The following is a 13,099-nucleotide window of genomic DNA, read 5'->3' on the forward strand; positions in this document are numbered from 1 at the left end:
AACCCGGGAGGCGGAGCTTGCAGTGAGCTGAGATCTGGCCACTGCACTCCAGCCTGGGTGACAGAGCGAAACTCCGTCTCAAAAAAAAAAAAAAAAAAAAAAAAAAAAAATAGTGTAATACAATCTCTTTTATGTTCTTGTGCTCAGTGACATAATTTGAAATTATTAATGTTCATAAATTTCCTCGTAAGGGTGGACACACAGAAGGGAATTGTGTTTTGCTTTGTTTGGTATTTTAACTTGGAACTTCATATATTCACCCTCACAACCTTTGTGGTAATTTGAACTTTTGCCCACTCCAGTAGAACCTTGAAAAAAAATTTTTTTTAAAATTTGAGACAAGGTCTCTTGGACAGGCTGGAGTGCAGTGGCGCAATTAGGGTTCACTGCAGCCTCAACCTCCCCGGCTCAAGTGATCCTCCTACCTTAGCCTCATGAATAGCTGTGACTGCAGGTGCACACCAGCACACCCAGCTAATTTTGGGTTGTTTTTCGTTAAAGATGTTTCACAATGTTTCCCAGCTGGACTGCAACTCTTGGGCTCAAATCACCTCAGCTTCCCAAAGTGTTAGGATTACAGGCGTGAGCCATGCACCTGGCCTCCACTAGAACTTGTTTGACGTCCACCTAAGGTTTGACTTGGATATTGGGAATGATGATGCTGTATGCTGAAGTGGTCTGAGAATGTTTATTACATAATAAGGCTTTATGAGGAAAGCAGGTTAGACTTCCCCAGTTGGTCCAAAAATGTCATGAAAGAACTGGGATAGGTGACTACTTTGGGTATTATGATTGTTGAAGAGTAAGGCTGGGGTTTGGGTACATACTTGTGGTTTGAACTTCCACCTGGTGCCAAATGAGGGAGCACTTCTTGGTTGGGAAAGACCCCAGTTTTCTTGGTGGTGATAGCTGGTTACATTCCTCTTGGCTGGACATGTAGGTTTCACTGCACCTGTGATTGTTGAAAATGCTTGTGAATTGCTGTTTAGTAAAGTGTCTAATGAAGTTGCCTGAGATATATTTTACCCTAGTTCCATGAAAATTATTGTACAAAAGTGTTTATTATAAAATCAGTATTTGTTCAAATATTTATTGATATATATTTATTATACAATAGATAAGATTTTACTAGAAGAGCATTTTGCCAAAAGTTGTGGAAATGTCGTTGTCAGATTATCGTATGAAGCAATTTTTTTTGGGCTGAGTGGGGTGGCTCACACCTGTAATCTCAGCACTTCAAGAGGCCAAGGTGGGAAAAATCACTTGAGCCCAGAAGTTGGAAGACCAGCCTGGGCAACAGAGCAAAAGCTCATGTCTACAAAAATTTTTAAAATAGCTGGGTGGAGTCACGCACACTTGTGGTCCCAACTTTTTAGGGATGCTGCAGTAGGAGGATTGCTTGATCCCAGAAGGTTGAGGCTGCAGTCTTCCTTGATTGTACGACTGTACTCCAGCCCAGATGACAGAAGGAGACACTTTCTCAAAAAAATTTATTTTGTGCTTCTTTATATGAGTTACACTAAAAATCTTTTTTTTTTTTTTTTTTTTTTTGAGAGGGAGTCTCGCTCTGACGCCCAGGCTGGAGTGCAGTGGCACGATCTCGGCTCATTGCAAGCTCCGCCTGGCGTATTCACACCATTCTCCTGCCTCAGCCTCCCAAGTAGCTGGGACTACAGGCGCCCGCCACCTCGCCCGGCTAGTTTTTTGTTTTTGTATTTTTTTGTTGTTTTTTTGTTTTTTTGTTTTTTTTTGAGACAGAGTCTTGCTCTGTCGCCCAGGCTGGAGTGCAGTGGCCGGATCTCAGCTCACTGCAAGCTCCGCCTCCCGGGTTTACGCCATTCTCCTGCCTCAGCTTCCCCAGTAGCTGGGACTACAGGTGCCCGCCACCTCGCCCGGCTAGTTTTTTTTTTTTTTTTTTTTTTTTTGTATTTTTTAGTAGAGACGGGGTTTCACCGTGTTAGCCAGGATGGTCTCGATCTCCTGACCTCATGATCCGCCCGTCTCGGCCTCCCAAAGTGCTGGGATTGCAGGCTTGAGCCACCGCGCCCGGCTGGGTTTTTTGTTTGTTTGTTTCATTGCCTTTCTACATAACTGGATAACTTTGTTAGTATCTGCAGAATGCCTTGATTAGGAAATGTGTTCACCGTATGTGTCAATTTGGTATAATTTCACATTGCTTTCAGTAGAATCTTCCAATAAATGTACATTGTATATGTGTCTGTATTTGGTGTCTTGGTTTTTTTCATCAGCATTTTTTAGTTTTAACATAACAGTTCTGTGAATATTCTGACACGTATTTCTTTGACTTTTTTTTTTTTTTTTTGAGACACAATCTCACTTTTGCCCTGGCTGGGGTACATTGGTGTGATCTTGGCTCACTGCAACATCTGTCTCCCGAGTTCAACCAATTCTCTTCCCTCAGCCTCCCAATTAGCTGGGATGACGGGCACGCACCATCACGGCGGCTAATCTTTGTATTTTTAGTAGAGATGGGGTTTCACCATGTTGGCCAGGCTGGTCTCAAACTCCTGACCTCAGGTGATCTGCCTGCCTTGGCCTCCCAAAGTGCTGGGATTACAGTCATGAGCCTCCATGCCCGGCTGACCTATATTTTTAATGGAACAATCATACATGGTATTTTATTTTTAATATCAGGTTTCATGTGTAAATTGCTAATGTACAGAAATATGCAAGATTATTACTTTTTTGAGACAAGGTCTTGCTCTGTCACCAGAGTATAGTGCAGTGGAACGATGTCAGCTAAGTGGAACCTGTGTCCTGCAGCCTTAAGTGATCCTCCCACCCCTGCTGCCTGAGTAGCTGAGACTGCAGGTGCGTGCCACCATGGCCTGCTAATTTTCGTGTTTTGTAGAGACAGGGTTTTGCCATGTTACCCAGGCTGGTCTCAAACTCCTGCGCTCAAGCGATCCACCTGCCATGGCCTTTCAAAGTGCTGGGATTACAGGCGTGAGCTGCCATGCCTGGCTGATGAAATAAACAAGATTGCTGTATGTTGATCTTATACCTTGCCACCTTTACATTTTTCTTGTTTAGAGATTTTTGTAGATTTTTTGGAATTTTCTACATAAAATTATTTCATCAGATTCTTACTGCTACCACACAGTGATTGGCTTAAAACAAAGATTTATTCTTTCACAATTCTGTAGGTCACATATCTAATATGGGTCCACAGTTCTGTGATTCTTCATGAATCTCCGGGGGAGAATTTATTTCCTTACCTTTTTTTTTTATTTTTTGAGACGGAGTCTGGCTCTGTCGCCCAGGCTGGAGTGTAGTGGCCGGATCTCAGCTCACTGCAAGCTCCGCCTCCCGGGTTCACGCCATTCTCCTGGCTCAGCCTCCCGAGTAGCTGGGACTACAGGCGCCCGCCACCTCGCCCGGCTAGTTTTTTGTATTTTTTAGTAGAGACGGGGTTTCACCGTGTTCATCAGGATGGTCTCGATCTCCTGACCTCGTGATCCACCCGTCTCGGCCTCCCAAAGTACTGGGATTACAGGCTTGAGCCACCGCGTCCGGCCCTTCCTTACCCTTTATAGGTTCCAGAGGCCACTTACATCCTCTGACTCATAGTCCACTTCCTCCATGTTTTTTTCTGAGATGGAGTTTCACTCTTGTGTCCCTGGATGAAGTGCAGTGGTGTGATCTTGGCTTACTGCAACTTCCACCTCCCCGATTCAAGCGATTCTCTTCCTCAGCCTCCCGAGTAGCTGGGACTACAGGCACACCCAGATAATGTTTTGTATTTTTAGTAGAGACAGGGTTTCATCATGTTAAGCTGAAGGGGTAGCCTTCCCCTTCATGGACCTGTGGTCGTTTCTCGTTAGGTGGAACGAGAGACTTGAGAAAAGAAATGAGACACGGAGACAAAGTATAGAGAAACAAAAAGTGGGCCCAGGGGACCGGCGCTTAGCTTAGAGGACCCACGCCGGCCCGGTCTCTGAGTTCCCTTAGTATTTATTGATAATTATCTTTACTGTCTTAAAGATAAGGGAGTGGCTGGACAATAGGATCATCATAGGGAGGAAATCAGCAGTAAGACATATGAACAAAAATCTCTGTGACATGAATACGTTTAAAGGAAAATGCTGTGCCTTGAGATGCATATGCGAACTCTCCAGAAACCTTTTAGCAGCATTGTTTCGGCCTATCACATGGGGAGAAACCTTGGACAATACCTAGCTTTCCTAGGCAGAGGTCCCTGCGACCTTTGGCCCTGTACATGTCCCTGGGTAGTTGAAATTAAGAGAATGGTGATGACTTTTAACCAACAAGCTGCCTTCAGGCACTTGTTTAACAAAGACACATCCTGCACAGCCCAAAATCCATTAAACCTTGAGTCACCACAGCACATGTCTCTTGCAAGGACAAGGTTGGGGGTAGGGTCACAGATTAACAGCATCTCAAATACAGAACAAAATGGAGTCTCTTATGTCTACTTCTTTCTATATAGACACAGTAACAGGCTGATCTCTTTCTTTTCCCCACATTAACCAGGATGGTCTCAATCTCTTGACCTTGCGATCCGCCCGCCTCAGCCTCCCAAAGTGCTGGATTACAGGCATGAGCCACCGTGCCCGGCCTGCTTCCTCTGTCTTTAAAGGCGAGATAAAATTGGCTTTATCCTTCTATTTGCAACAGATCACCACTGTCCCTCAGGGTCTACCTGCATCCTTCTGATATTGAACCTTGTGGTTCTATCACTTTGACCATATAATCGAGGATAATGTCTATCTAAAGATCCTTAACTAGACCACATTTGCAAACTCCCTTTTGACATATCCAGTAACACATGTTACAAGGATGAGGATATGAAAACATATCCAGTAACAGGTTACAGGGATGACCTGTGCAACCATCATATTTTCTGAGAGTACACTATTTTTTTTCTACTGTCCTCAAGCCACCCTCCTTCCTCATTGCTACCACACAGTGATTGGCTTAAAAGAAGAAAAATGTATTCTTCTACAGTTCTGTAGGTAACATATCTAATATGGGTCCACAGTTCTGTGATTCTTCATGAATCTCCCAAGGTGCTGCGATTACAGGTCTCAGATACCACATCAGCCTGTCACTTTTATTTCCTTTTCTTCCTTTATTTCACTGGCTGGAACTTTTCATACTGTGTAGAATAGTAGTGATAAGAATGGACTTCCTTGCCTCATCCTCTACCCCTGGGGGAATCTTTATGTTTTTCACCAGAATGTATGATGATCCTTTATGAATTGGTGGGTGATCTTGAGTTGAGGGAATGTCCCATGATACTGTTTTCCATACTGACTGCAGTCTTGTTTTTCTGAAAAATAACTTTTTTTATTGGCAACCTTCAAAAGTGATATTCACAAGACTTAGAACAAGGGCAGAAACCCCCAGACAGATGGTCTGGTCTTGTCTTTTCTTTCTTTTCTTTCTTTCTTTCTTTCTTTCTTTCTTTCTTTCTTTCTTTCTTTCTTTCTTTCTTTCTTTCTTTCTTTCTTTCTTTCTTTCTTTCTTTCTTTTCTTTCTCTCTCTCTCTCTCTCTCTCTCTCTCTCTCTCTCTCTCTCTCTCTCTCTCTCTCTCTCTCTCTCTCTCTCCCTCCCTCCCTCCCTCCCTCTCTCTTTCTTTTTGAGAGAGAGTTTCGCTCTTGTTGCTCAGGCTGGAGTGCAATGGCACATCTTGGCTCACCTCTGCCTCCCGGGTTCTAGTGATTTTCCTACCTCAACCTCCCAAGTAGCTGGGATTACAGGCATGCACCACCACACCCAGCTAATTTTTTTATTTTTAGTAGACGGGGTTTCTCCATGTTGTTTAGGCTGCTCCCAAACTCCCAACCTCAGGTGATCCACCTGCCTCAGCCTCCCAAAGTGCTGGATTACAGGCATGAGCCATGGCATCCAGTGTTTTTTTTTTTTTTTTTTAATTCATCAGGCTGGAGCAGAGTTTAAACCAAGCTGGAGTTACCATTCCAGCTCTGGCCACAACCTGATCTCTACAGCTTGGCCTTCTTTGCATTGGCTGGAAGCTGGCTCACTTCACCCAAGGGCTTAGTTCAACCGCAGTCATGCTTTCTGCAAGTTTGAGCATCCCTCGCTCCTGGTGCTGGCAATGCCACTCAGTCATGGACTGGAGCATCCACTTGGTCCGGCACTTGCACAAATAGAAGCCGTAAACGACAACCTCGGTGAGGTCTGAAGACTCCAGAGCCTTCAGCATGAGCATGATCTTGCTCACCTGCTCGATGTAAGAGATTTGAGATCCGTCCGGGCCGAACATGGCTTCCAGCACCCGCATCTGGACCAGGAGCACCTCTGGATCTTTCAAATCCTCAGGAAGTTTCACCCATGGCAGGGTATTTCTACGTCTGGGATTGTTCCCACCTTGTAACCCTCACAACAAAAACTATGCTCCTGCGCAAGCCGGGCCTAAGCGTTCATCAGAATTTTCGATTCCCACCAAATGTATAAAGATTACAATTTCTCCACAACCTTGCTTGTGAAGCAGGTTCACTGCACACTGGTTACCAATGTGTCTGAGTTGAGTGAGAGATCTTCCCGTGCACACACAGTAAGTTATAGGAAGTGAATTTCTTACTTACAGATTGGCAGCAAGGGACAACAGATGCCTGGGGTTCGTGCATGCTGCTCCCGAAGGTTCAGGAAAACCACCCAGTGCAGATTCAGTCTCTGTGTGTGCTCCACTTGCATCACAGCTGAGGGAGGCTGGAAGGCAGCCCAGCCCAAGTTTCATGCTCCAGGGATGTATGGTGCGTTTGCATAAAACAATGAAGGGCATCCTGTTCTGGGGGGACTGGAACAGATCCTGCCCTTCTCTGGTCAGGGTGGACAGGATCCTGTCCTTCCTCTCAGGATGTTGCTTTTCTAGAACATTCTATATTCATTCTTGTGAACTACAAGTGAGAAGTCAGACGCAACTGGGCCAGTTCAACCCCACTTGAGTGCTGTCTTGCAGTCTCCCCACCAACTCAGTATCCCCTTTAATAAAGCTAGTCCATTCACATCTGCACTGACCTTCCTGGATCTGGAAGAAAAGGCTGGTCTCAGGAGACTGAAGTAATACCTTGACTGGCAGAATCTCAGTGCAACATCATTGAGGTACAGCCAATTGCATTTCACTAGGCTCAAGAGTATAGCTGCCTCAAGCAGGATAACCAGGCCTGCCTGGAGCAGTGCCATAGTCCAGGATCCCAGTGACCTAGGTGAGGAGTTGCTATTCAGGTCAAATAAATTTTCTTCAGGTGACCCCACTGTCTCCAGCCAGTAGTACTGCTTGTGGGTCTTATGTATTTGTGTTTCAAAAATACTTGAGGTCCTGATGTGGGATTCTTACCTCCTGTGCACAGTGACTCATGCCTATAATTTGAGTACTTTGGGAGTATAGACAGAAGTATCACTTGAGGCCAGAACTTGGACACCTGGCTGGGCAACAAAGTGAGACTCCATCTCTACAAAGTAATGATAATATAAAACTAAAAAATTAGCACAGTCCAATGTCACAGGCCTGTACTTCCAGCTACTTGGGAGGCTAAGGTAGGAGGCGACCATGACCCCAGGAAGTCAAGGTTGTAGTGAGCTATGATTGTGCCACTGCACTCCAGCCTGGGTGTCAGAGTGAGACCCTGTCTAAAAAAAAAAAAAAAAAAAAAGTCTTAAACTAAATAATTTATACCTATTTTTAAAAGTTATTGGCTTTTTTAAAAAGAAAGAGTTGGTGACCTAACTTCACACTGGCCTTAGTCCTCTATGCCCAAGGCAGTGTCCCTAGGAAAGTTTCTGGAATTGAGCACAGGGTTGACCTCACCTTCTGGAGTGAATGGGGAATGTAAATGAAAAGTATTTCTATTCTGTGAGCCACCGCGCCCGACCTTGTCTTTCTTTTCGCTTTCTTTTCACTCTCTCTTCTCTCTCTGCTTCCAGAGCACCTGTGACTTAAACTTTATTTTAATAGCAGGAATTCTCCTGGATCTAATCACCAACCGATTTTGCTCTGCCCCAGCAATATCAGTTTCCAGACTGCTGAGCAGATCTCGCTTCCAAAACCCTAAGACAGGACCGCAGAGTCAGGCTGACAGAAGCACAGGCCCCGTCCTGGGCCCGCCCTGTCCCTGCCCCGCCCTCGGCTCCCGGCCCCGCCTGTACGATGCGCGCGCAATTGCCTGCAGACCCGGAAGTCGAGATCGTAGAGTGGACGTTTCGCGCGCTTTTTCCTGTAGACCCGGCAGCAGATTGCGTGGAAAGACCGTCTAGCCTCCGCGCGTGAGTTTGTCTTTGTCTAGATTAAGTTTAGGCTGCCCAGTTCCTCTGTGCTTCTACACCCGCGATCTGAGGGTTCATGCAGACCTTGAAGTCCCGGCACAGCTCCATCCATTCCGAGTAAATTCAGACGTCCTCTGGAGAGTCTGGAGGTCGCTTCCCTGCGTCTTAAAACCGATTGGAGGCTTCGGGGCCGGGCGCGGTGGCTCACGCCTGTAATCCCAGCACTTTGCTATTTTTTTTTTTCATTTTTTTGGTAATTATTTCAGTCTGTAGTTGGTTGAATCCATTGATGTGGACCCCAGAGATACCAAGGGCTGACGTTAGACTCTATCTGCTCGTTATTCACTTAATAGTGTTTTTTTTTTTTTTTTTTTTTTGAGACTGAGTTTTGCTCTTGTTGCCCAGGCTGGAGTGCAATGGCATGATCTTGGCTCACTGCAACCTGTGCCTCCCTAAGTCAAGGGATTCTCCCGCCTCGGCCTCCCGAGTAGCTGGGATTACTGGCATGCGCCAACATGCCTCTCTAATTTTGAATTTTTAGTAGAGGTGAGGTTTCACCATGCTGGCCAGACTGGTCTCCAACTCCCGACCTCAGGTGATCTGCCTGCCTCATCCTCCCCAAGTGCTGGGATTACAGACATGAGCCACCGCACTTGGCCAATAGTCTTCTTTTTGATGAGATCCACCTTTATAGTATCTCAATGTTTTTTTTTTTTATGTAATCTTTTTTTTCCCCCCGCTTAACAATGCCCTCCACGCACATGAGTATTGATGCTGACAATTTGGATATGCCAGTGAGAAGCTGTAACATGGAGTCTTTAAGTGGAATTAATAGGATTCAGTACTGATGGAGGGTTCAGGCATCCACCGGAGCTCTTGGAACATAGTGCACACTGATAAAAGGATTCTACTATATTCTGTATCTAGAATTGAGCACTGTGATCCACAGAGGGCTTGAGGGGCCTGTGCTCTGCATGAGGTTTGGTCAGGATGATGAAGTCAGTGCTTTTTTTTTTTTTGAGATGGAGTCGCACTCCGTCGCCTAGGCTGGAGTGCAGAATCACAATCTTGACTCACTACAACCACTGCCGCCGGGATTCAAGCAATTCTCCTGCCTCAGCCTCCCGAGGAGCTGGGATTACAGGTGCCTGGCACCATACCCAGCTAAGTTTTGTATTTTTAGGAGAGACAGGGTTTCACCATCTTGGCCAGGCTGGTCTTGAACTCCTGTCCTCGTGATCCACCCGCCTCGGCCTCCCAAAGTGCTGGGATTACAGGTGTGAGCCACTGCGCCTAGCCTTTTTTTTCTTTTTCTTTTTTTAAGATGGAGTTTCACCCTGTCGCCCAGGCTGGAGTGCAATGGTGCGATCTCGGCTCACTGCAACCTCTGTCTTCTAAGTTCACGGAATTCTTCTGCCTCAGCTTTCTGAGTAGCTGGGATTACAGGCCCGTGCCACCACACCCAGCTAATTTTTTGTATCTTTAGTAGAGATGGGGGTTTCACTATGTTGGCCAGGCTGGTCTCATGATCTGCCTGCCTCGGCCTCCCAAAGTGCTAGGAATACAGGTGTGAGTCATGGCGCCTGGCCAAGTCTGTGCTTTTAAGGGGAGCTCAGTCCAGCCCAGCTCCACACTGCTGCAGCGTGTGTGTTGCTTACCAAGAGAGGAGAGAGTTTTGAGGAAGGGAGTCAAAAACTCACTTGTTGATTTTCCTGTAGGAGATCAACAGTGGGCAGCAGAGGACCATCAAGGGTGAGTGTTTTGTTTTATTCGACCACCGGTGCAGGCGCCAGAGAAGAGGCAAGTAGGCAAGGTAAAAAAGAAACTTTATTAGCTAGCCAGTGTGAAGGAGGAAAGGGCGAGGTTCACCAGTCTCCAGCGGTGGAGGCCGAGGAAGTGGCTCCGGCGTTCTCGGGGGAGGTTCCTATGTCTGCATATGAGGAGGGGCCGAGGAACTTCGCGCCCCGCGACTGCCGGGAGTGGCTTTTCTGTCTAGGGCTTGGGAGTGGGAGGGCAATAGGCGGGACATGGGCGTGTTGGGGGTGTTCCATGGACGTGTTGGGGGTGTTCTGTAGGCGTCGCCAGGTAAATTTCGGTTTCCTCAATGGGACGCCATGTTGCGCCTGCGCAGTTGGTCTGTATTTTTCCTGGGCACGGGCTGCATTTTCCCGCGCACCGGTAAGTTGGTGATGAAGAACCCGGAAATGCGCCATCTTAGTTGTCTTTATCCCTTCTCCCCGTCCAGACAGTTAGGTCTTCCCTTTTGGTAAGGCTATGCCACAGGAAGTAGGTGTGTTGATTCTAAGCCCTAAACAGCATTATTTTTGATATTAGGATTCACTTTCAAAGAGATATATTATGCAAGGAAGCAACTCAGAAGAGGAAAGAAAAGAAGTCAGAAATGGCCCTCACTCATGTAAGGTAATATTCTCAGTGGATTCTTCTGTCTCTGTTTCTTCCTGAAATGCCAGGCATTGGAGTTGCCAATCTCTGACTCTGAAGGATCCTGCCTGACTCATTTCATTGCACTTACCCATGGCTTCTTCCAGTCCCTTTCACTTCCACTTAAGATTCCAGTTCCCTATTACCCAGTGACATGAACTTGGGAAGAGGTCCCACTGGGCATGGACCTGCAAGGGGCTCACATCCAGACATGGAAGGGGATGGGGTGAGGGCCCTGTGGTGTCAGTACTGTTGGGCAGCAGGGATTGTTCAGGGGCCACATCTGGATGCACTGAGAGTGTTCTGTGGACTAGGATTAGAGAAGCTGCATGTGGAATTCCTTTTTTGTTTGTTTGTTTTGAGACAGTCTCACTCTGTTGCCCAGGCTGGAGTGTGGTTTTGTGATCTCAGCCATATAAATGTATATGTGTACTAATGTAGATGAGGGTTAGTATATATAAATGTGTACATGTGATATGTTTGCATGAGTGCACAGATGAGCAAACCTGTAGTGTTTTATAAATAGCATGTCATAATTTTATATATATTTTTATCAATTGAAATTATATCTATCAGGATATTCAAATTTTTCTACATTATGTTAATGAAGCAATGGCTAAAAGAATCTTATAGTAATGTATTATGGGGATATCTATTATATACATGCACATATGATGAACTTTTAGGGAATTCCATGTTTTTAATCCTTGAAGTTGTTTTGAATTTACTGAATTAGGTAATTGTCAATTTACTTTTGATGCCGATCTGTTACTTAACTGTTTGATTCTTTAGGTTTGATTCTCATGCTCAGAGACCTGGGATCTGGTGCTTACTCTGCTGTTTCAGCCCTCACACCTGGGGCAAGCTAGCGTGCATGTGAAAGAGTTGTCTCTTCAGTAAGATAGGAACAGATCATTCTTTCATTGGCTTTTGTTGCTACACCAGTTAGTTCATGTAAATCATTTAGAATAGTGCCTATCACATGGGAAGTGTTCTATTCAGCCATTGCTACTGTCATCATCACAGTTTTCAGATTTTGGCCATTTTTACATTTTATTTTATTTTATTTTTTTTGAGGCAGGGTCTCACCCTGTCACCCAGGCTGGAGTGCAATGGCACAATCTCAGCTCACTGCAACCTCTGCCTCCTGGGTTCAAGCCATTCCCCTGCGTCAGCCTCCTGAGTAGCTGGGATTACAGGTGCACACCTCCATACCCAGCTAATTTTTTGTATTTTTAGTAGAGATGGGGTTTCACAATGTTGACTAGGCTGGTCTTGAACTCCTGACCTCATGATCCACCCGCCTCAGCCTCCCAAAGTGCTGGGATTACAGGCGTGAGCCATCACCCCCGGCCCAGATTTTGACCATTTTTAAAAACCACTATAGGCCGGGCGCGGTGGCTCAAGACTGCAATCCCAGCACTTTGGGAGGCCGAGACGGGCGGATCACGAGGTCAGGAGATCGAGACCATCCTGGCTAACATGGTGAAACCCCGTCTCTACTAAAAAATACAAAAAAATTAGCCGGGTGAGGTGGCGGGCGCCTGTAGTCCCAGCTACTCGGGAGGCTGAGGCAGGAGAATGGCGTGAACCCGGGAGGCGGAGCTTGCAGCGAGCTGAGATCCGGCCACAGCACTCCAGCCTGGGCGGCAGAGCGAGACTCTGTCTCAAAAAAAAAAAAAAAAAAAAAAAAACAAAACCAAAAACCACTATAGGTCGGATGTGGTAGCTCATGCCTGTAATCCCAGCATTTTTGTAGGCCGAGGTGGGCGGATTGCTTGATCTTAGGGATTCGAGACCAGCTTGGACAACCTGGTGAGACTCTGTCTCTACAAAACATACAAAAATTAGCTGGGCATAGTGGTGTGAGCCTGTAGTCCCAGCTACTTGAGAGGCTGAGGTTAGAGGATTGCTTGAGCCTGGGAGGCAGGGGCTTCAGTGAGTCAATATCACACCCCTGCACTCCAGTCTGGGAAACAGAGTAAGATCCTATCTCAAAAAAAGAAAGAAAGCACTGTAGACATTGTCATCCCTGAAGACACTACTTGTATCTCAGGTAGATACTAAATGTCACTTGATGTGTCAAAAATAATATCTCACATTTCTTTTTCTTTTTCTTTTTTTTTTTTTTGAGATGGAGTCTTGCTCTGTCTCCGAAGCTGGAGTACAGTGGTGCAATCTTGGCTCACTGCAAGCTCCACCTCCTGGGTTCACGCCATTCTCCTGCTTCAGCCTCCCGAGTAGCTGGGAATATAGGTGCCCACCACCACGCCTGGCTAATTTTTTGTATTTTTAGTAGAGACGGGGTTTCACCATGTTGGCCAGGATGGTCTCGATCTCCTGACCTCATGATCCACCCGCCTCTGTCTCCCAAAGTGCTGAGATT

General features: G+C 46.1%; 2 protein-coding genes across 2 annotated transcripts in view; one reads left to right on the plus strand and one right to left on the minus strand.

The window, feature by feature from the left end:
* Window positions 1-6,025: 6,025 nt before the first annotated feature.
* LOC104672729 (developmental pluripotency-associated 5 protein-like) lies at window positions 6,026-6,382 on the minus strand (the record flags this gene model as incomplete). Its single annotated transcript, XM_030942353.1, has 1 exon — window positions 6,026-6,382. A coding segment is annotated over one exon (357 nt), but the record flags the coding sequence as incomplete, so codon positions are not given.
* Window positions 6,383-6,633: 251 nt separating this feature from the next.
* The window catches only part of LOC104672728 (zinc finger protein 808), a 42,760-nt gene continuing 36,294 nt past the window's right edge, over window positions 6,634-13,099 (plus strand). The window contains 1 exon segment of the mRNA XM_030942053.1: window positions 6,634-6,648. Within this exon segment, the coding sequence (XP_030797913.1) occupies window positions 6,634-6,648 (15 nt within the window).

This window comes from Rhinopithecus roxellana, chromosome 12 (genome assembly GCF_007565055.1).
Source record: "Rhinopithecus roxellana isolate Shanxi Qingling chromosome 12, ASM756505v1, whole genome shotgun sequence".
In the NCBI taxonomy this organism is placed as follows: Eukaryota; Metazoa; Chordata; class Mammalia; order Primates; family Cercopithecidae; genus Rhinopithecus; species Rhinopithecus roxellana.